At 42.9% G+C, this 23722-nt stretch overlaps 1 protein-coding gene across 3 annotated transcripts; it reads left to right on the top strand.

Moving 5' to 3' along the window:
- The first annotated feature begins 2387 nt into the window (after positions 1-2387).
- Positions 2388-22655, top strand: MED1 (mediator complex subunit 1). Of its 3 annotated transcripts, XM_032791319.2 has the most exons (18): positions 2388-2643; positions 5712-5818; positions 6793-6871; positions 7411-7465; positions 7590-7722; positions 8520-8548; positions 9013-9084; positions 10575-10649; positions 11316-11389; positions 11815-11904; positions 13233-13344; positions 13825-13949; positions 14141-14259; positions 15850-16051; positions 16288-16383; positions 16518-16623; positions 18376-18516; positions 22090-22655. In XM_032791319.2, the coding sequence occupies exons 1-18, from the start codon at positions 2616-2618 to the stop codon at positions 22163-22165; spliced, it is 1719 nt and encodes a 572-aa protein (XP_032647210.1). In that variant the 5' UTR covers positions 2388-2615; the 3' UTR covers positions 22166-22655. The 3 variants fall into 3 exon arrangements, with proteins under 3 accessions (XP_032647210.1, XP_032647206.1, XP_032647208.1); XM_032791315.2 differs by having other exon boundaries at positions 2411-2643; positions 18376-22655; XM_032791317.2 differs by having other exon boundaries at positions 2455-2643; positions 10609-10649; positions 18376-22655.
- Positions 22656-23722: the final 1067 nt, after the last annotated feature.

Raw genomic sequence — 23722 nt, forward strand, 5'->3', positions numbered from 1 at the left:
ACCTCACATGGGTATGTGATAAGTACCCTGCACATTAGGCCATTGAACAGGGATAAATGTCTTCCTTGGGGAAAGAGAGAATCCTACCCCATTCATAAAGATTGCCTGAGCTGCCACTCTTGGAGAAGAGGGTCTTCAGCTGTGGCTTATTAACAGGAAGTCAGTGCCATAAAGAGGGAAGGTATGAAAGTAGGCTGGATTTCTTCAGTGTGTGGTATGCTTGTGCTTCTGCCTATGGAGAGCTGGTTAAAATCAACTGCTTAGGCAAACTCTCATAAGAAGAGATCTGTTTGCTATACTGTAGGAGTGAAGCAAGTATACTTCTTGGATTCTACAAAAGAGCATCTTTTTGTTTACTCTACAAGGAGCTAGAACTATGCATTTGGGCCTGATGGGGAGTGTTACTGCCTATGGAAAACTAGACACTTGAAGGATTGTATCCTGCTCCAAGAAGAATGACATGTGCTTGGGCTTTTTTAGTTCCACATACTCTTGTATTGCTTCCCCTTTAGGGGGCTAGTGACCTCTCATTCTTGGGTGTTGTGAGCTTTCATGCTTGTAAGGTGCTTTGAGGCCTTCTGATGAAAACCATCTGTTGCAAAAATCAAGCAATATTCAGCTGCAGAAGACTTGACTCAAGCAAAGGGAGCAAAAATAGCCACTGGATAAAAAGAATGTAAAAATACTTAATATATTTTGAAGACTTGTGTTTATTTTATGTGGATTTTTTAATTATAAAGGTGCTTAAAATAGCCTCTTAAAAACCTTCTTTGGGGAGAAAGGTGTAAAACCTTAATAAGTCTAAAAGATCAGTTTAGATGTGTTTAGAACTGTAACCATTCATGTCAGGCCTAAACTTTTGTCTACCAGTTCCTGTAGTTGGAAGTTATGGATACACAGTGCGTGAGGTAATATCTTTTACTAGACCAGCTTCTGTTGATGAAAGACAAAATTTTGAATATACACAACTCTTCTTTAGGTCTGCGGTACATACTCAAGAGTGTCATAGCAAAATACAAGGTAGAACAAATAGATATAAGGAGTTAACACATGTTGTAAGAAACAATTCAAGGTGAAGTGACCTGCTATCCAGGCTTGCATTTTGGAGGTGTTGTGCAGGTTTCCTTTGAGGATGAGGACTAAGAGGTTGGACAGGGAGTGATCATTTTGTGAAAAGTATTTACTTACAGCTCATACAGTGTTCTTCTCTCATCATTTTTCTGAGTGAACTCATTTGAGAGCATTTCTCATTTCACCCACATAGTTGTTACTGGAGCATTTAGTGCACTGGATGAAATACACTGAATGATGTAATAGGCATGTATAAGACTCAGGTATCTTGAAAAGTGTTGGGGGGTGGGGAGCGAAGTATTAATCTTGTCTCTTTCACCAGCATAAGTTGGTCCAATAAAAGATATTATCTCATCCCTCTTGGGACCTACATGGCTATAGGGTGACCAGATGTCCTGATTTTATAGGGACAGTCCCAATTTTGGGGTCTTTTTCTTATAGAGGTTCTTATAACCCCCCTGCCCCCGATTTTTCATATTTGCTGTCTGGTCACCCTACATGGCTACAATACTGTGAATTAGGTACATATGTATTTGTGTAATTGTCATACCCAATAAAACCACTAATCCCTCAAGCCTTTTCTTGCCCCCTTTTATAACCCAATACTAGGTTCAGGTTGGATTACTGTATGTTTTATGGAGTCTGACTTTGGTCAGTGGGGGGTTGCTTCTGCAGCTTCCTTCATAACCCCTGCACATCACTGGTGATGATAAACTTACTTTATAAACGAATAAAATACGTGCTGTTAACTGTCCCCTTTTAAACAAGAAAGTTTATGCCTCATATTGACAAGGTATCTTCTTCTCACAATGGTAAAGTGACATCTGAAACAGTGAATTATGAAGCTGAAGTTACGGCACCATTAACTATGTTCAAGCAAAAAATCCCACCTACTCTAAAATAATTTGCCCTGCTTGTGCATTACTTACATTAAGTCTCTTTAGCTGTTGGGATGGTAGGTTCTGCGATGTGTGCTACCCTTCCCAAAGCAGTAACCAGGATTTGCTGCTCCAGTTATTTTACAAGGGGGGGGGGGGAATGGAATGTAACTTTTCAGTTTACAACTTTTTAGTTTTTTTTTCCCTTGCAATTAAATATTTTTTGTAACATTTTGGCTTCAATTGCATTTTTTTCCCCACCTGCAGACACAAAATCCTCCCCCCTTCCCTTGCAGAAGTAGCTCCCTACCCTGCAACTCTCCTGGGCATCGCATGGACACACACGTGCCTCTTGCCCATGACCTCTCGATACCTAGCCCAGCGCCGGGGAGAAGAGGGACCGCTCCACGTCTCGCGAGACCACCACCCAGCAGGTCGAGCCGTTCTGCTCTCGCGAGATGTCTCGGTGGCTGCGAGAAGGCGGAAGTGTCGCGCGGTTTGGCGCGTAGCCATGGCCGTTGGGCTGGCGGCGGCCGCCGCGGACTGAGGCCCGAGCGGGAGGGGCCTGGCCGCGGGTACCTGCTCTACGCCAGGCCGGCGCCTGCGGCCTGCCCCGGGGCCCTCCCCTTCTCCCTCCCCCCTCACAGGCCCGCATCGGCCCACGGGATGAAGGCGGCACAGGGGGGCGCCGAGGGTGAGTCTGGGGTCGGGGGGGACCCGGGGGGAGGCGTGGCCCTTGGAGGGGCGGGGCTCGCGGGGGGAGCCCCGGGCGCTGAAGGGGAAGCCCTGGCTCTAGGGAATGGGGAGATCTGCTCCCCAACTTCCCTCTGAGATTCTGCGGCCCCCCCCTGCCTTCAGCTCCCCCGGAAACCCCCCTCCAGTCAGCTCCAGGGGGGTGAGGTTGATCCCTGCTCCTGCTCTTAGCTGAGCTGGTGGGGAGTTACTTCCTCCCTGCGCGCACGTTGCCTCCGTTGTTATCATGTTGCTCTGCTGCCCTGCATGGGAGGGGACCGAAATATGGGGTCCCACGGCCACCCACATCCGTAACAGCAACGCAGCCCGTGCCCACTGGAGTTCTTCGCTGCCTGTTGCCCCAGTGGGATGTGAATGGCTGCTGGAGCTGAAGGGTTCCTAGCAAAGGCTGCTGTATCTTCATGGGAGCAGCCTGAGGACAACGCAGCTGTCTAGTGTGGGATGTTTCATCTTGGTCTGCATGGTCTCCTGGTATACAGAGCCTACGGGCACCTAAGCCTTGGCTATCCAGCGTGATCCAATATGGCCTATGAGAGGTTACAGGTCCTACTCTGCAAAGCTTTATGTTGATTAAAATAGCTTGCCCTTTGATCAAGATACAGCATTATATAGTGGAGTTTGTAATCTTTGGTGGATGGGTCTAGCATAAAATAGATCAGATTGCAGACACCTTTATCTTCATCAAACATGCCCCTTCAGTTGCTATTACACTGCCAGTGAATGATACAATTTAGTGCAGAAATTCCCAAACTTTTTTTGTTTTGCTGAGCCCTCCTTTGGCGATTCATGTCTTATGCACACAATCCCTTGTGTGGGATGCCTGGTACCCACAGGGTAGGTGTCCAGTACCCACGTTGGACAATGGATGCCTGCTATCTATGGAGAGCAGAGTGGGTGTGTCCTATGTGGTGGTTTCCACTCCTTACAGGGGTTGAGGTTGTCTTGGCTGATGGGACCTGGCTCCCTGCCTGTTACACTCTTCCCTGTGCAGGGAAGCAAATGGAGCCCTCCTTGAATCAGGAGAACAGCAGAATGCAGCACCCTATGAGTAGTGGCCTGCTCCTGACTTTGGCCCTTTAGTGTGGCCCTGGGGCACTGAGCTGTTATTCTTCTACTTAGGCTCTGTCCAACAGGGGAAGCAGCTGGGACTTGGTTCCCTGGGGCTGCGCTGAACGGCTAGGGGAGGAAGAGGCTCTGTGCTGCAGTGGTATCAAAAGTAGTGGGGACAGCCTACAGCATCCTGCTTGCAGAGTCTCTTCTGGCTTCCCCAGCAGAGCATGGTGATGGCCAGTTGGCATGGGTGGCAGTGGGGGAGTGATGATCAGGGAACCTGGTCCTAACAGCTGAGACTGTCCAAACAGCCCCCTTTCTGCTTCCCTTACCAGACGGGCCCCTCTTGGCTTGGATTCTTCAGCACAGCACAGTCAGGTCCTCACATTCCCCTAACAGCATTGCTGTGCTTCCCCTGCCCAGGAGATGTTCTCCACAGTTTAGATCTCTGATCTGTTCCATTACCAACCTGAATTTTGAAAAGTCCCTAGATATGTGTGTTTAAATGAGCAGCAACTTACATCATCAAAGTGTTATAATCCTGTGTTTTCCTTGGATCTGGCAACTCAGATGAGGTTGCCAAAATAAACTCTGATTACTGCACATTCCAAAGAGTCTATAGAGGAACTGGTTTATTTTCTAATGAAAGCCAGTGTGGCTTTAGCATGGGTTCAGTTGCACCCACAGAAATAAGGAAACCACAGGTGTAAGAACAGGCAAACATTGATTTCTCCTGGCCTGGTGCAGAGAGGAGGGATGGGGGAGTTGGTAAGTGAGCCTGCCCTGCACTCACTGCAGGCAGCGGCTGCTGTCACAGTTGAGGTGTGACTGGGCCAAACCTGGGTGCCCCTGCAATCCTGTGCAGTGCCCCCTCCATGACTGCCCCTTCGCACCAGGGTGGGATATGAGTTAGGGTCATGGTGCTAGGGAGGAGACTGAGACATGACACTCATTTTTCAAAAATGACTAGATTTCAAGTGATAGTGTCACTTGAAACCTCATTTACTGTGAAATCCCGAGTTGTGTCACTCCCTTGCAGTGTGCAAATTGCAGTCCCTGGTCTAGGACATTTCTGCAATCTAATGAGACCGTCCCCACTGGATACCAACCCTGAGACATTGGCTCCATCCCACTAGGCAGGTTAGAATACCTCTAAATCATAGAATTTTGAGCGCTCTGAGGCGCTGGCAGTTGGGCAGAGGCATGAGTCCCTCGCTGTATCGCATTCCAACTGTCGCTGCCTCAGGTCCTTCACTGTAAATGAGCTCCAGTTGGAGTCTTTGTAGTATGGTATGTTGACTTCCATTCAGGGCGGTGAAGGTGTTTTAAAAAAAATAGAATTTAATACATGAATGTGAGTACAGTGGCTCTCAAGCTGGTCTGGGGGTTCCTTCCTGGTGATTCACTGAATACAAATGGTTGATTGTAGTGGGTGATTGGGAGAGAAGGCGGTCTGTGGGGAGGATCTTTGCCATACAATGAGGTTAGTAGAACAAAAGAGTTGGAAAGGAGCTGTAAGTGTATACAGTGCAATAAGAAACAGGAGATTAAAAGCAGAACCTTCCCTCTTTAAAGATCTGCTGTACTTCTTACCGTCTGTTTTCCTGGAGGTTTCAGCAGGTCTTTAAACCAGCCTCTTGTGCCTGCAAACAGTACCCAGTCAATTCTAATGCAATACCAAGACCAAACAAGATGGACCAAATCCCACTCTCACATCTTACTCACCTTTGGTACAGTCTTTGCATTATTTAACTGTGTGTGTGTGAGAGAGAAGAGTAAAGTGGCAAGAAGTAAAATTTCTCAGAATTATTTTATCTTGCTGTTAAAGGCAAAGGACACATCTTTTATTTAGAACTCGCAGGAGTTTTTATTTGTAAAAGTTTGACTATTGTTGTCAGCACTGAGATTAAACAGCAGCAGGCCCCCTGACTGAGTTGTCCCATATGATTTGTCCTGTAGAAACGGAGAAGCTGAATAAGATGAGTTCTCTCTTGGAAAGACTTCATGCAAAGTTTAACCAAAACAGACCTTGGACTGAAACAGTGAAGCTTGTCCGTCAAGTCATGGTGAGAATTGGAGGAGTCTGGATGAGATTGTTTCCCGGGAGAATGGTGTAGTTATGTAGTCTGGATTAGTAGTGGTAGTTCCTTAGCACTCCTCAGACAGCTGTCTCAAAGTGTTTTGCAAAATCTTAATCTTTACAACGTCTCATAGAAGGTAGGGTTTTACCATTTGCACCTAGAGGGTGTAGCCAAGATCAGGGTTCCCATTGTGCTAACCCAAACAGGGAGAAAAAGTTTATAATTTAAATAGCCAAGAGAGACTAAGGGGAAACAGGCACAAAGAGATGAAGTACTTACCCAAGGGCACATAATGGAACATTGGCAGAGTCAGGAATAGAACCCATGATCCTGCTGCCCTTAACCACTGGACTGCAGTCTCTACTCAGAACTATGGTACCAGTCCCCTTTGGCAACCAGCTGTTAGTGCAGTTGTGCAGCACGATCTCATTAATTCTCCTTTTCTGATAGAAGTACAGTTAATCTGTGAAGAGCTGCACTAAGTTATTGTAGAAGTGTTCCTAATGGTAGGCATGTTGCTTTCAGTTTTAGCACCACTGCTCGGCTGCTGTGTTTGTTGAAATAGCAGCAATGGGGAAGGGAAAGATAACGCAAAGTTTTCTGCAAATATTGTTCTGTGGTGTGTGAAATTTGCATGCCTGGCTATTTCCCCCCATTTCTTCCTTTATTATTCTCAATTTGTTTAGGATTATGCATATATAAAAAGCTTTTAGAATCTATTCTTCCAATTCAATCAGCTGCTTAAGGGGAAAAAAAGTGTGCGTGCGCAGTGGATATCTTTACGTTACCTTGCTCCTGTTCTCATTTTAAGAAGCTAAATGGAAGAGTAATTCTGGGATAGGATTTAATTACCTTTGAATTGTCTTAATAAACAACATTTGGCCCTGAATAACAGTTATGGACTCAGTCTTGATGAACATTGCATACAAATGCTGTTTTTTCCCTCCCTTTTCACTCAGGAAAAACGGGTTGCGATGAACTCTGGGGGCCATCAACATCTGGTGAGCTGTTTGGAGACTTTGCAGAAAGCATTAAAAGGTTGGTAAACTCCTTGGAAATGTAACAACAAAAAATGTGCTTAGGCTTTCCATGGTGTTCAGAATGAAACATGATTGAAATATTAAATTGTAAAAATAAACAGAAATAGCAGATGTTTCATTTTGTGTTTATGGTATGTGCATTTACATATGTGTGCATGCACGCTCACATGCACATATTTACCTCTTATGCCACAGTAGAATGTCATAGTTTAGGTTGCCAGCTAAACCATTTGCCTGGCCTCACCCCAAAAGTGGTTATGTATGGGAACGTGGTAGAATATCAGTTCATTTCTTTGCAGTTGTGACTGCAATGGTGAGTAGTATGTATTTTCTTTTTAAAAATTGCTCCTGCTATATTTTGCATGTCGGTAATTCATGTGTGCATGCACCCAGATGTGAAACCGTGCAAGTGCATAATGTTGGCTTGTGTGTGTGTGAGGAAGGGGAGTTGAGACTGCACTTGGAGCCAAAGGAATACACTCCTATGGAGAAATTAAGAGTCATGCAGTCTAACCTTCCCTTGTCTTTCCTGTTTAGTATCATCTCTGCCTGCCATGACCGATCGCTTGGAATCTATAGCTAGACAAAATGGGTAAGTCTTCTTTTGTGGCAGAGGCATTTCCCATGTATCTGTACAGAATCATCATAATCTCATGCTGGTTTGATTGTTTTTTGTGTGCATCTCATAGCAATTTTTGTTTTGTTTTGTATGTAAGCCTTGGATCTCACCTTAGTGCAAATGGCACTGAATGTTACATCACTTCAGACATGTTCTATGTGGAAGTCCAGTTAGATCCTACAGGGCTGCTGTGTGATGTGAAGGTGGCGCACCATGGAGAAAATCCTGTGGTACGTATAACCTAAAAAGAGGAGATGGGTAACGGCAAAGACAAGCAGGGTTGGTTTGCCTACCCTCTGCACAAACACAGGGAATCAATTGTGTAAAATATGTCCATCTAGTTCCCATAGAAATTCTCTACTCATGGCCCAAGTGAAAGGTGAAAACCTCCATGGGGAGATTCCTTCTCACGCCTAAATTTGGTGATTAGTTCAGTTCTGTGCATGTGAATAAGAGCCACTTAGATAATGGTCCATATTTTTCTATGAGTCAGAGTATAATCAACCGACAAAGCGGAATTACAGTTATCTGCAGCTTTTTACCTGTTTCCTTCAGTAGATTTCTTTATCATTGATAAAACTTACAGTTCTGTAGATGGAAGATGGAAACTTGGGTCAAAATGTTTCAACTTGGAGGCCTAAAGTTAGGCATCTTAAATAAGTGGCCTGATTTTTTCAGAGGCGGTGGCTTCTGCAATTCCCATTGATTTAATTGCACCTCTGAAAACCATGGCAGTTCTAGTAGATGCCCACATATAGATTTAGGTGTTCAAGTTTTAAAGCCCCCAAGTTTGAAAACTGGTATAGTTGTTTAACAGGAGATAATATTAATTGAATTTATGCTGCAAGTAATTGACAAACAGGACATCAGAACCATACTGGTGCAGAGCAGTGAGTGTAAAACTGTTTCTCACCAGAAGATAATGGTCAGAAACCTCATTCTGTCCCTGTATTTTATAGTCATAGAAATGTTCAAAAGTCACAGATTAATTTGAAGTGAATGGTAGTGTATGTTCTTTCCATTTCAGAGCTGTCCAGAACTGGTGCAACAGCTGAGGTGAGCAAAAACAGTTGTTCAATATCAGGGAAAATAATTTTTTTCAGGATGCAATGATCAGCAGTATTATTTTATGGTTGGAGTTATACAGTAGTTGGTAACGGTTCCTTCTTCACAAAGTCTCTGCACTTTCACAAGAGGTTTTCTGGCTTCATTTGGCTAGGACTTCCTGACTCTTCATCATGCATGGTACCTTTGAAGCCTCTCTACGAGGCCACACAATTGTCTCTTGACAAGGGTGTTTTGCAGAGAAATTTAAAAAACAGAAAGCTAAAAGTAAATTGATTGCCAATATCAGAGAGTGAAGAAAGAAACACATTTTCACTGTTTTCATGTTGTAAAAGTAAATTCCTGAGTGATTTAAGAATTTTATTATAAAGGTAATACTTCTTAAAAATAAAACGATCTACTATGAAGGATTTATCCAAATGGCTTAACAATGACAATTTTTTTTTCCCTCCTAGAGAGAAAAACTTTGATGAGTTCTCTAAGCATCTAAAGGGGCTTGTGAACCTTTATAAACTTCCTGGAGACAAGTAAGTGTCTATAGCATGTAGTGTATTCTGCTCCCCACCCCTTTTCCCCCATGGTTTTATAACCAGTCTAGGCCCCAGTTCTGCAAGCACTTAACCCATGTTAATTTTACACAGGTGGTTAGTCCTGTTGGCTTCCATCGGCCTGCTTGTGTGCTTAAAGTTAAGACTGTGTATAAGTGTTTATAATATTGGAGTCCAAGTTACAAATCTCTAACACATCAGGTCATTTGCTTGGAAATCTATTTGTCAATTTTCTTACACTAAGAGACCTTGGAAAAGCTGTTTTTTATCTTGATAACCATCTGTCTTTATACATAAAAAAGCACTGCATTTAAAGGTCACTGTCAAGATAAACTATATTAACAAATTTCCTTATCAATACCCTGATCCTCCATGTATTTATTTGAATTACCATCATGCCTAGGAGTCCCAGTTGTGGACCAGGATCCCATCGTGCTTGGCATTGTAAAAGCAGTGAACAAAAAGACAGTCCCTGTCCCAAAGGGCTTACACTGGATTATTCAGGTGCATACATGTTTGCAGGATCAGGGCCTAAGTTTCTACTAAAATACTAAAAGAAATTTTAAAATGTCACTTCTATATTTGTGCAGCATGTTTACATTTCACTTCATATCAAGTGAGATAATGAACTGGCCAGTTTCAGGTTCATTTTGTTTCTCTCTGATTTTACTGCTTACTAACACAGTGGTATTATTTTAGGGATGCTCAACAATGCAGGGGAATATTTCAATCCAGTACCTATTTTCACTGATATTAAAAAAAATAATCTATTCATAGTGGGCAAGACTGAAAAAAGGGAGCCTAAACATAGACTCCTAAATCCACATATGTGGCCTAATTTCAAAACTGCTGAGCACTCCACAGCTCCATTGACTTCAATGAGAGTAGAGACTGCTGAGCATCTCCCAGAAGATACTTAATACCTTGCAATGTTGAGTCTTGAGCAAATACTGTGTCAGCTGCACACACACTTTATTGCATGATCTTAGAAACTTGATCAGCTCAGCCAGGGTTGATTTCTAGACAGAGATTGAAATGAATTTAGTGGTAAAATACTATGAAGCATAAAATTTGTTATTTTCATTTTCTTCTCTGTGGTTCTTGCATTTTTTATTTAAAAAACATAGATGTACGTATAAATCCCTTAATTTTATCTTTTATTATAATCATGAAGTACACAGATACCAAATTAGGAATACATATGTACATGATTTGCTCTATACAAATTGAGAAGAGAAAATATATACAATCTAAGATGTGAGACGTAGTATCATTCACTGTGTATATGTTTTTTATCAGTTTATTTTGAAACCATAATAGGAAAAAATGACTCTCGTTAGTGATTTAATACCATGATTAGGGTCATACTATTAGTTAAGAATTTAATCTGAATTTCTGAGTTAACTTCAGGTTCTGTACAGTTTCTTGAATTCTTCTTTTTTTTTTTTTTCATGCTGCTTTTTTTCAAGCAAACTTAAAACTAAAATGTACTTGGCTCTTCAGTCTTTGGAGCTGGATCTCTCAAAGATGGCAGTGATGTACTGGTAAGAACATTTATACACCTTTGATTTTCTCAATACCTGGGCATGAATTGGCACCATGATGAGGCCCATACTTTCTGACTTCTTTTTAAAAACTGATGCTGACATTAAAGCAACCCTGTGCAACTGGAGGTTGATACAAAATGTTGCAGAAACTGTTAATCATTTGTAAGGCTTTTCTAAAGTCTATGTTTAACTGCAGAATGAGCAATTGAAATAGAAAGTGAGGAAAAAACAGGCTGAGGATGAAAAAGAGAGAATAGAGAGAAAAAGAGCAGAGACAGCGTAAACGAGGGACTGACTGAAAAAAAATAGATACAGCAACTTTTCTTGCGTATAGCAGGAGGAGATACTGGGATGGGGTTAATCAGTCACCTGCCAATCTATCGCAGGAGTTGTTCCAACAAAACAGGTTGGGAACCACTTACATTAGCTTTTAGTGTTGTAGTTTTAATGGACTACAACCCACTTAGTTAGTGGGGAAACTGATAACTCCTTTTGCCAATACTTTGAGACATTTTCCAGTTACAGTGTGGAGCTTAAGATACTTACTTTTATCTGGCTGTGAACTGTGTATTGAAGGATCTTAAAGCAGCCGCCAGTGCTTAGACATTTGGGATTTGAACTATGCTCCAGCACGTTATAAATCTACGATTCTCTCTGTTGTAGGCAAGCCACCAACGCAAGTCTCCTCGACAAGATTCTTCATGGCAGTGTTGGGTATCTCACCCCAAGAAGTGGAGGTATCTGTGTCTTTTGCGTAACCAAAAGAGAGAAGGGGTTGAACAGACCCTTCTTAGTTGTCTGATTTTATTCAGGTGACAAAAACCTTTATGGATGGTAACTGAGGTTCATATCAGCAGATTGTAATAGTGGATAAGAGTTACCAGTGTAAGAGTGGTGGTCATTACATATTTCTAAGTACCTCACGATCCAGCAGGGTAATTTTACTTTAACACAATCACTCCCTATACTGGATTTACAATGCACAGTTTCTCTTTGTCAAACATCTTGGCCTCTGTTAAAAAGAGTGACTGTTTGAACGGCTTTGCTTTTCATGTGCTGTGCAGTATCGCAAAGTGAGTGTGGTCTGGTTGCTAGTGACTTTTATGAAGGATCGGAGTAACTCATCCATCAAGGCCCTCATTAACAAGCCTGTTTCCCCCAGGTCATCTGATGAATCTCAAGTATTACGTTTCACCCTATGATTTATTTGAAGAAGGCACTGGAGCCCCCATTATTTTGCATGAGAACAACGGTAGGTCACCTAAAAGGCTACTTCTGGCCACTGACTGTACTTTAGGCACATAAGATTTTCAGTCTGTCTAAAGGTTGTTCCTAGTTTGTTTAAACTTTTCTATGAAGTCTGAGGCAAGAATATCGTAGAAGAAGGCAGCTTCGTTATAGCGTGATTGACTGACTTACTGGTGGTAGAGGTTAGATTTTTGAGGGAAGTGTAGAATTCTGAAGATCAATGGCTGGGTTCTCCTTCATAAGTAGCACAAAATGGCCTTCATGTGTGGAGCTGGCTGATGGAGAGTTCCCATTGCATAGGGGAAGTCTCCACCAGCAGAAAGCTGGCAGAGGTGGCTCTTCTGTTTTCTGTGCCAGCCAGCCCCCTCGTCCCTGCCATAACAGAAAGGAGAGGTCATGTTAGATGTGTTCTACAGGCGAGAGGAGCATAGTAAAGCATAGCTCCAGTGCTCTTGGTCATCCACTAACATAAAGTCAGTGATCCATTCAGGACCTTACACCAATGGCAGAAGTTAGACTAGGTCCCCTGCTATTCCAGCTTCCACTGGGGCTGGACAGCCAGGGTCAGGGAGTAATGGCCATTTGGCTTTCTGCAACCACTGCTCTCCAATATGAGAGAATCAAGGGCATCGTGACTGATGGAGGTTTGAGAAGCACATGCAAACCCTGGGACGGTTCTCCCATTTTCTGGATACAGTTGCCCTCTGGAGGTGAAATCCACTTCTGTGCAGGCCTGCACAAAGCCAGTGTGTCACTGAAGTCCTACTTAAACCCTCAAAATAGGCTGCCCCCCTGCACTGAGGTGAATTTCATCCAGGATGGCAACTCTAGGTTTATTTTATTTTGATTAATTAAAAAAAATAATTATTTCCCCTGGTTTCAGCTGTGATTATGGGTGTGGCTTTTTGTAGGACTATAATAATAAACTTTCACATCTGTACATAGAGGTTTGCGTTTTGTTAGTATTTTATGCAATAACACCAAGCTTCCTATCTAGCAAGAGCGAGACAACTTGGAAAAATAAGACATTGGGATTGAACAGCTCCAAAATCATAAATAATTTTGCACATAGAAATGTACTGCAAGGTTGTAAATTCACTTGAAATCTATTGCTGACAGGTAATTGGCGCACCCCAGAAAAGAGAAATAGAACTTTAAATAGCATAAATAAAAGGCTGCACATTCAAACTAGACTATATCAAACTTTGAAAGAGATGCTACATAGACAAATAACACATCTACATGTGAGCAGTATTTTTAACTCCTAAAGCACATCAGTGGTTTTTCCAGCGGTTTTTTATACCGTCTCCTTTCTCTTGCCTCCTCTTCCAGTCCCTCGGTCTTTGGGCATGAACGCATCGATAACAATCGAAGGAACCTTGGCTATGTACAAACTCCCAATTGCACCATTAATCATGGGATCTCATCCTGTTGACAACAAAGGGTAAGGAAAGGGCATTTCTGCTGGGGCCTCTCACAGTGGCCTCATTCAGATGCTACCTGTGTGGCCCTCTTTTGAGTCCTCTTTCCAAGCCATGTTAATAACACAGTGTCGTATCATCAGTCATGGGGTTTGATGTGGCCCTGATCTGTGAAATACCCTGTACTTGAGACATGAGTGAAGCCTATTTTTCAGGTATTAATCAAGTGCCATAATCTTTCAGAAGTAACAGACAAGATACTTATGTTTGGGCAGAGGATAAAATGTGTATCTTACACTTAAAATATAAATCCACTTTAAAAATTGTTTTTGTGCATACACCATAATACTTTTCTACCTTACATGTATATTGTGAAGATAAATTCATTAATGTTTGTACGGTGCTCAGGCACTATTTGGGGGGAGGGCGGTGAGGAGCATAATGTACCTACATAAATATAAATATTCATGTAATAAAAAAAACAAGTAACTTCAATGCTTTAGGACTCCATCCTTCTCATCAGTCACCAGTGCCAACAGTGTTGACTTGCCAGCTTGCTTCTTCTTGAAGTTCCCACGACCTATTCCAGTATCCCGGGCTTTCATTCAGAAACTGCAGAGCTGCACAGGTGGGTTATAACTCTACCGGACAAGTATTCACTAGATTTTACTAGTAGATTGCTGTAAGCACGCTAAGTGAGTTGAACCCAAGTTCTTATACTCTTTTATATGTACTTTTGAGGATTGAATAGGTCCATATGATTGCACAGCTCCTTTTAGCTTCATGATGTGGTCATTGTGCTCTGCTGTGTTTCCTCAGGAATCCCATTGTTTGACACCTCGCCAACGTTTGTCCCCCTGTATGAGCTGATCACGCAGTTTGAGTTATCCAAGGAGACTGATTCTGTACCTTTAAACCACAACATGCGCTTCTATGCAGTAAGTATGTCACTAGAATTGGGAAACTAAGCACACACAAGAGGCAGGCTGAGGACTTTTGGAAAGAGTTAGAAACCCTGGACTGGAAACTATTAAATACAACTACAGCCTTCTCTTGTACCAGTATAACTGTCAATTAGGGGCATGTTCTTACCAATAGTTCTTCCAGTACGGCCTCTAGAGTGGTTGCAGTTATACTTAAAGAGGTACAGCTTTTGTGTGTAGACATAACCTAAGTTATCCAAGCCAGAATGCTGGAAAAGACACAATCACAGTAGGTTAATTGTCCTGTCTTAACTGTGGATTTGTCATCCTCTGGACTACAAGACTTAGTTTTTGCAGCTGATCTACTTCCATTACAAAAGGTAACCCAAAACTGCTATGTACTATTTTATCAAACTTGGAAAATAAACCAATGCGTGTGCAACCAATGAGTGTGTCTGCATGGGTTGTCTTGTTTAATGTTCCTATTTAACTGAGAATCACGGATCAAAGCAAAAGTCTTGGAAGTGGAGAATGTAAGATGACCAGAGAAGATCAGCAATTTGGTCTAATAACATTTGATAAATGACCTCTTTTAAACATGTGCCTGTGCTAATGAGGTGGTCCTCCTAAGGACAGACTGGCTATTTTGATTGGGTTAGTTGCATAGATAAGAACTATAAGGGTACTCAAAATTATGATATGCCAGAGCTGGGTTTATGGGAAGTTATTGAAATCATCTGTACTGTTAAACCACTGCTTCCCTGAGTGACTGCCATGAGCTGGAAGACTCGTAGCCAATGTGTGGAGGGAAGAGGAAGGTACTTTCTGGGCTGGCTACTGTATTGAAAGATGCAGTTTCCATTGAACATGCCAATATCTGTACACAGCAAGTGACTGAATGCTCACATTGACATGGAATTATCTGGCTTCTATAGGTAGCTTACATTCTTAATGTAATTTGAATGGGCTTTTGGGGGATTTATAGATATTTTTGCATTTGCATATACAATGAGTGGGAATTGACTTTGACTGTGTAATTATAAAACCCAAGCATCATGAGAGGTGGAATGTCACCATGGTGGTTACGGCATAGATCTGGGAGTTAACATTCATGGGTTCTCTATGTGGCTGTTCCACCGACTACATTGTGTGACCTTTGGGTAAGTCACTTAAACAGTTTGTGTGAAATGTTAGACTCACTGAAGTCAATATAAAACTCGCACTGAATTCAGTGAGGCCAAGATTTCACCTTCTGTGCCTCTGTTTCCCCAACTGTAAAATGGATCAGTATTTATTCACCCCGCAAAAGGACAGTGAAGTTTACTGTGTATAAAAGTGCTTTGAGAACCTCTGATGGGGCAGTATAGAGATGCAAAATAATATTATCATTCTCGGCAGTGGTATTTCTAGACTGGTATTTTGTTCAGGTTGTAAATCGGTTTATAAAAGGGTTTGATATTTAGAAAGTGTCTCTCCAATGTTTGTCAATTCCAACCACAAAGGTAATTTAGCATGACACAGATTTTGGAGCTGCACTTGCTTTGGTAGTTGGCTTTACTTCCTTGTATCCAGTACCATTAGAGTAAAGCACAGGTTGTTTCCTAGGCTCTTCCAGGACAGCAGCACTGCTATTTCCTGAACAAAGATGCTCCTCTTCCAGATGGAAGAAGCCTGCAAGGAACTCTCATTAGTAAAATCACTTTCCAGCACCCTGGCCGGGTTCCTCTCATCCTCAACTTGATCAGGCATCAAGTGGCCTACAACACACTGATTGGCAGTTGTGTCAAGCGAACTGTTTTAAAAGAAGGTGGGTGACACATTAACCGACATAAATACAATTCTGTGACTGGAGATGATCCTGGATTGTTTTCTGTAGCGTGTTAGAATCAGACAATGGGTTTGGGGAATGGGAAATTAGAAGCCCAGGCTGTTTTGCCTCTCCATTTCATTTTTCTTTCTTTTCAAGGCTATATTTGAGCTCATGTCTGTCTTCGTCTCTTGTGCTGTGAAGATGCCGCATTTACCAGCTCCTGTGTCTTTCAGATTCTCCTGGGATCCTGCAATTTGAAGTTTGCCCCCTCTCCGATTCCTGTTTCAGTGTATCCTTTCAGCATCCTGTGAATGACTCCCTGGTGTGTGGTGAGTAGGGGTCAGTGAAAAGCATGTGTTTTATAAATAGATTTTAGGTGAAAATAGGGTTGGGTTCTTTTTGTTTGTTTGCCACTGCAGTTAGAAGTTTAATGTCTCCCAAATGCCTTCTCTCTGTCTTTCAGTGGTCATGGATGTGCAGGACTCCACACATGTGAACTGTAAACTATATAAAGGGCTCTCTGATGCTCTCATCTGTACAGATGACTTCATTGCCAAAGTTGTTCAGAGGTAAACCAGGCCTTCTCTGTGTTGCTATTAGATGCTACTCAGAGCATCTTTTATAAATTCCCAGAACTAGCACCCAGGTACTGGTGGGCACTTCACAAATATCTAGGCGACAGTGGTCCTACAGTTCATTTTTCTGCAGAAAGATCCCATTGTAGGTCACCTGCCATCTCTCTCAGACTATCTGCCATAGTTATTTATAAAGCACTATAGTTTGTTCAGCCAAAGGAAGTACTCGAATAGCTGAACATTTGTGGTGTCTAATGAAACTGAGTTAATAAATCAGTAAATGTTGCTTAACAATCATTGTTACAAGCATGCGACATAGATTTCTAGCCTCCTCAAATCTATGTATAATAGTAATCGTGCTACAAAGATACAAATAAATAATAATGCTTAGATCCTTTGTAGTAGTTCTCATCCATAGATCTCAAAGCACTTTACAAATGACTTAAGTGGCATTATTCTCATTATACAGATGGGGAAACTGAGGCACGTAGGTTTAAAGTCGTATGCCTTAAGGTCACTGAGCAGGCAAGTGTCAAAGACAGGAATATAAGCCAAGTCACCTGTGCCTCTGTCTAATGCCCTGTCTACTGGTACATACTGCTTCCATTATCCTTTCTATTTCTTAGCTACAAAAGAGACAAAATGTCATTAAAAGACTTTTTCTGAATTCTGGTGAAGATCTCTGTCTGGGTGGCATCATTCCAGAACTCCATTTCTAATGCACTTCAACTTCTGTTGAGAATTTTCTGTGCCAGCCTTGGACAAAACCTACCACATTTGAAGCCATTCATCCTTTGTCTGTGGATTTCAGGCAAATGATGGTCAGGAGAAAGGGAGGCAAAAGCAGGGCTGTATTGGAATCTCAGTTCCAACCTTAACTGTGGAGCAGCCACTGCTGACCTTATTAAATATTTATTTGCTGGATGCCTGGCTGAGTTGTACATGTTTTCATGCTTCCTGAGGAGCTTGCAGTTGCCTTCAAAGTCTCTGCCTCTCTTTGAATTAGAGGGTGACTCACGCATGGTTCCAACGTTTGATAGCCTTGATAGCCCTGCCAGCCCCCAGGCTTTACATTTATACAGGCCCTTTATCAAAATTACTCAGCCCCAGGCAACACTGGAAGCATTTAGAAAACTACAAGGTGTTAATAATGCGCTGCACATACTGATACTCTACAGACTGCCTTATCAATACTGATGAGTTACCTACCTTCTGGGTCAGTACGATTATTCCTATTTTATGGATGGGGAAACTGAGGCACAGATTCAGTTGACTTACCCAAGGTCACACATGGAGCCTGTGGCAGAGCTGGGAACAGAACCTATCCCTCCTAACACTCAGTCTCTTTAGCTACAAGATCATCCTTCTCTTAAGCATTACTTAGTTACTAATTATTAAAGTTTTTTATTGTAATTAAAAATGTAGCAGATAATATTAATAAAGGCAACATAGAGAGGCACTGTTGTTCAATGGCTAGAGGCATATGACAGAGTAGCTATGAATGGTTACAGCAGGGAACAAAAGATTCTAAATTCTGGCAATTCCTTGCTCAGTTGCTATCTTACCATGTGACCTGGGGCAAGTCCCTTTGTGATTTGCATTAGTTTACTGTCCTGCAAAATAGGGGTAATTCCTAACTCTCAGAGCTGCTGTGAATCATGTAATGTTTTTAGAACTCTTTTTAGTTGACAGTTTCTATAAATGAGCAAACTGCATACTAAATCCTTCACACTTTCTGTCTTGCAGATGTATGTCCATTCCTGTGACGATGAGAGCCATTCGTAGAAAGGCAGAAACCATTCAGGCGGATACACCAGCCCTGTCCCTTATTGCAGAGACAGTAGAAGACATGGTGAAGAAAAACCTGCCCCCCGCCAGCAGCCCAGGGTACGGCATGACCACAGGCAACAACCCAATGAGTGGTACCACTACACCAACAAACACTTTTCCGGGGGGGCCCATCACTACCCTGTTTAACATGAGCATGAGCATGAAAGAGAGGCATGACTCGGTGGGCCATGGGGAGGACTTCAGCAAAGTGTCTCAGAACCCTATTCTCACTAGTTTGTTGCAGATCACAGGGAATGTGGGGTCTACCATAGGCTCAAGTCCAACCCCTCCCCATCACACGCCACCACCAGTATCCTCACCAGCAAGCAACACCAAGAACCACCCGATGCTCATGAACCTCCTTAAAGACAATCCTCCTCAGGACTTCTCCACCCTGTATGGGAGCAGCCCTCTTGAAAGGCAGAACTCTTCTTCTGGCTCCCCTAGAATGGAAATGGGCCCTGGGGGGAACAAGCAAAAGAAAAAAAAATCTCGCACACCAGCAGACAAGCCCAAGCATCAAACTGAGGATGATTTTCAGAGAGAGCTGTTTTCAATGGATGTTGATTCCCAGAACCCGATTTTTGATGTCAACATGACCGCTGATACTCTGGATACCCCTCATATTACTCCAGCGCCCAGTCAGTGCAGCACTCCACCTGCTACGTACCCCCAGCCTATACCTCACTCTCAGCCCAGTATTCAGAGGATGGTTCGACTTTCCAGTTCAGACAGCATTGGAGCTGATGTTACTGATATCCTTTCTGATATAGCAGAGGAAGCTGCCAAGCTCCCCAGCACTAATGAGGACTGTCCACCCATCGGAACGCCTGTAAGGGACTCATCTAGTTCAGGACATTCACAAAGTGCCCTCTTTGACCCAGATGTCTTTCAGACAAATAGTGAGAACCCATACACTGACCCAGCCGACCTTATAGCAGATGCTACTGTGAGCCCAAACAGTGACTCTTCAAACCATTTTTTCCCAGACGGAGTAGATTTCAATCCTGACTTACTGAACAGTCAGAGTCAAAGTGGCTTTGGGGAGGAGTACTTCGATGAGAGCAGTCAGAGTGGAGATGCTGACGATTTCAAGGGCTTTGCATCCCAGGCTCTAAGTAGTTTGGGAGTGCAAGTGTTAGGGGGTGATGGGGGAGAAAATAAATTTAAAGGAAGCAATCAGGCAGACATGGATGACTTCAGTATTATTGCAGCTGCGAGCAAAACCCTGGGGTCCTCTGACATTATGGAGCATCATAGTGGAAGCCAGAGCCCTTTACTAAGTACAGGGGATTTGGGAAAGGATAAGTCTCAGAAACGGGTAAAAGACAGTAATGGCTCTGGGAGTAGTTTATCGGGTCCTGGGCTAGATGGTAAGCCAGGAAAACGCAGCCGGACCCCGTCCAGTGATGGTAAAAGTAAAGAAAAGCTTCCAAAGCGGAAGAAAGCGGACACAGAAGGGAAATCTCCCTCTCATAGTTCATCAAACAGACCTTTCACCCCACCAGCAAGCTCTGGTGGGTCAAAATCTCCTGGAAGTTCAGGCAGATCTCAGACTCCTCCTGGTGTAGCCACTCCTCCTATTCCCAAAATCACAATTCAGATCCCCAAAGGGACAGTGACTGTTGGCAAACCTTCACACAGCCAGTATACAAGCAGTGGCTCTGTCTCCTCAAGCAGCAAAAGCCATCACAGCCATTCCTCCTCCTCTTCCTCCTCCTCTTCTGCCTCAGGCAAAGTAAAAAGCAGCAAATCAGAAGGGTCTTCTGGCTCAAAGATGAGCAGCAGCCTCTACCTGAGCCAAGGTGGCTCAGGTTCAGGTCAGTCAAAAAGCTCAGCTCAGTCTGTGGGAAAGCCTGGATCCTCCCCTATCACCAAACATGGCCTCAGCAGCAGTTCTGGAAGTACGAAGATGAAGCCTCAAGGGAAGCCTTCATCACTTATGAACCCTTCCATGAGTAAACCAAACATTTCTCCTTCACATTCTAGACCATCAGGGGGTTCTGACAAGCTTGCCTCTCCAATGAAACCTGTTCCAGGTACTCCCCCATCATCTAAAGCAAAATCACCTATCAGTTCAGGTTCTGGGGGCTCACATATGTCTGGGACTGGATCAGGGTCAAATATGAAGTCCTTTTCAGGAATGGGATCCTCTGGGTCCATGTCCCAGAAACCACCTCCTTCATCAAACTCTTCTACAGCATCTTCATCTTCCTTTTCATCTGCTGGTTCTTCCATGTCTTCATCTCAGAACCAGCATGGAAGCTCCAAGGGCAAATCTCCAAGCAGAAACAAGAAGCCATCCTTGATTGCAGTCATAGACAAACTTAAACATGGGGTTGTTACTAGTGGGCCTGGAGGTGAAGACCCAATGGATGGACAGATGGGGCCAAGTTCCAATTCCTCAAGCCATTCTTTGTCCTCCAAACACAACATGTCTGGAGGCGAATTTCAGGGGAAGCGGGAGAAAAGTGACAAAGACAAATCCAAAGTCTCTGTTTCTGGAGGATCTATTGACTCTTCCAAGAAGACTTCAGATTCCAAAAACATTGGTAGTACTGGAGTGGCCAAGATTATCATCAGCAAACACGATGGTGGTTCCCCTAGCATAAAAGCCAAAGTAACCTTGCAGAAACCTGGGGAAGGAGGTGGGGATAGCTTAAGGCCTCAGATGGCATCTTCCAAAAGCTATGGATCCCCTCTGATCAGTGGGTCTACTCCAAAGCATGAACGCTGCTCACCCAGCCACAGTAAGTCACCAGCATACACTCCTCAAAATATAGACAGTGAGAGCGAGTCTGGCTCCTCTATAGCAGAGAAATCCTATCAGAACAGTCCCAGCTCTGATGATGGCATTAGGCCACTACCGGAATATAGTTCAGAAAAACATAAGAAGCACAAAAAAGAGAAGAAGAAAGTGAAAGACAAAGACCGTGATAGAGATAGGGATCGTGACAAAGACAGAGACAAGAAGAAGTCTCATAGCATTAAACCAGAAAGTTGGTCTAAATCACCTATTTCTTCTGACCAGACTCTGTCCATGACCAGCAGTGCTATCCTATCAGCTGACAGGCCATCCCGGCCAAGTCCTGATTTTTTAATTGGGGAGGAAGACGATGACCTCATGGATGTTGCTCTGATTGGCAATTAATTTTTAAAAAAATAATTTTAAAAGATCTCTAGGATCCCCCAGTGGGTTCTAGAGATAGCAAGCAAAGAATCATTCATTTCAGAATACCACACTTACCTTGAGGGACATGGTTTAAAAGGAAAACAGTATTCCTGAGGATCTCAAAAACCTGCACAGAATACCTGCGAGTACCGATCTTTCTGACTGGGAATGGCAAACCAGTCTTCTGACTGTGGCCCCCAGTCAGCAGCCCATTTACACACATGCTGAATTTTACATGTATTAATAGTCCCATAAAGTCAATGGGCGTAGAATTAAGCATGTGGGTAAGTGTTTGGAGGAACAGACCCTAAATTGGTGCAGAAACATAAGTTATTATTGAAGAATTAGATTTTCCCCCCTTCCTCTTCTTTTCATGATAAGTTTTTAGTAAGTTTTGAACTAATAACTTTAGGGCATATTTTAATGTTTGGGGCTTGTGGTTTTCTCTTTTTTTGAAGGGTGTCTGGAGAAAAGAGAAATGCTTTGCAGGTTTCTTTTATGGAGTTTCTTCATCATTTAGTGTCTGATTCTTAGAGGTGCTGAGGACTTCATCTTCCATTGACATCAGCAGCTCTGCAAAATCAGGCACTGTGTTTTGATGGACATCAGCGTTTTATTCCAGGTCAAAGTGATGAAGGATATTTATGTCGATGTTTGATTGACCTTGCGTTTTAGCTATTTATTTATGCTCCTATTTGAATGCCTCATGCTGTTTGTTTTTCATGCAGTCTTTATGTTTTAATTGTGTGATGCAGGGTCTGAAGGGACTCTGGGAGCTTGGTTAGCTGTGGGTTAGGAAAGCCTGGAAAATGTGCAGCCACTGTAGCTTTGGTGAAGTTGGTAAAATCACAGCATGCTTTGCCCTGATCTAAGTGCTGTTTGCTAGGTTTAAAGGAAACAAAATTCCCCAGAATCCCAGCGCTGTGTATATATGAAGATTCACAACCTTTATAGAGATACAATTAGGGCCCAATCCTGCAAAATACTTAAGAATATGCTTAACTTTATTCATTGTAAAAAAAAATCCCATTTGAAGTCGCTGCTGCTGTTGTTACTCGTGTGTGCAAATGTTTCGTGGAAATTTTTTTAATCTTTCTGTTGCAAAAGTGCCCAGGGCATTTTTAATTTGTGTGTGCGCGCATCACATTTTCCCACAGCAGCATTCTGGTAACACACACAAGCATTCGCCATGCCCTCCTCTCCCCCCGCTTGAGAGGTTGTTAGCTCACCAGTAGGTGTGAATCATTCCTGTGCCAGTGTTAGTACTTGTGTTGATTGAAAACGTGCTGAAATGTCTTGGCTCTGTAAAACTTGATTGGCTGCAATAGAAGCAAAAATTTCTCCAAATGGCGGATTTCCTTCTCTCACCAGGACTTAAAAGGAAGATGCAGGCAAGACTTGCTAGTCTGCGTCCTTGAGAGGATAGGAGCGAGAAGTCTATTTGATAAATGAAAGCAGTTAGGATTGTTTTGATAGAGGAGAAGACACAGAAGAGCCTTCAGACAAGGGAATACAGTGTATCTAAAGAGTACTGTGAACCCATCTCCTTTTAGGTCCTACAGGGAAATGCATTGTGTTGAAATCCTTGCCCCTCTGAGTTAGGCACTGACTTCAGCGGGGCCAGGATTTTTTCACCTGTGGGCTTGAGAATACCCTTTATTTTGGGTTTGCAGTTTGAAAAGCTTTCAACGTTTAGGGTTCCTTTAAACTGTAGACATTTCCTGTCTTGCATACAGTCCAGCCCCCTGATAATTTTCAGGCCAAAACAGCTTCTCTTTTCTGGCTCATGTAGAGCTTCTAAAAAACTGGGATGCTTGTATCTTTTCAGTGGGTTGGTTTCTATGCAGCTAGCTGTAGACTTTCCATTCTTCCTGTCTTTGGGGCTGTATACTGGAATTACTGTTTTCACATAGAAAGCAGGTGTGAATTTCTTTCTCTCACACAATAGCGCTCCCTTATATTTTTCAACCTTCATCCCTTGCTCCTAGTGATCTGCATCCCATGGCTTCCCTCTCACCAATACTCCCAGCTTCATGTGCTGAGATGATAGACAGTAGTAAATAAAGTCTAAACCTACAGCAAATGACATTA

The sequence above is a fragment of the Chelonoidis abingdonii genome, chromosome 21, assembly GCF_003597395.2.
Source record: "Chelonoidis abingdonii isolate Lonesome George chromosome 21, CheloAbing_2.0, whole genome shotgun sequence".
NCBI classification, from domain to species: Eukaryota; Metazoa; Chordata; order Testudines; family Testudinidae; genus Chelonoidis; species Chelonoidis abingdonii.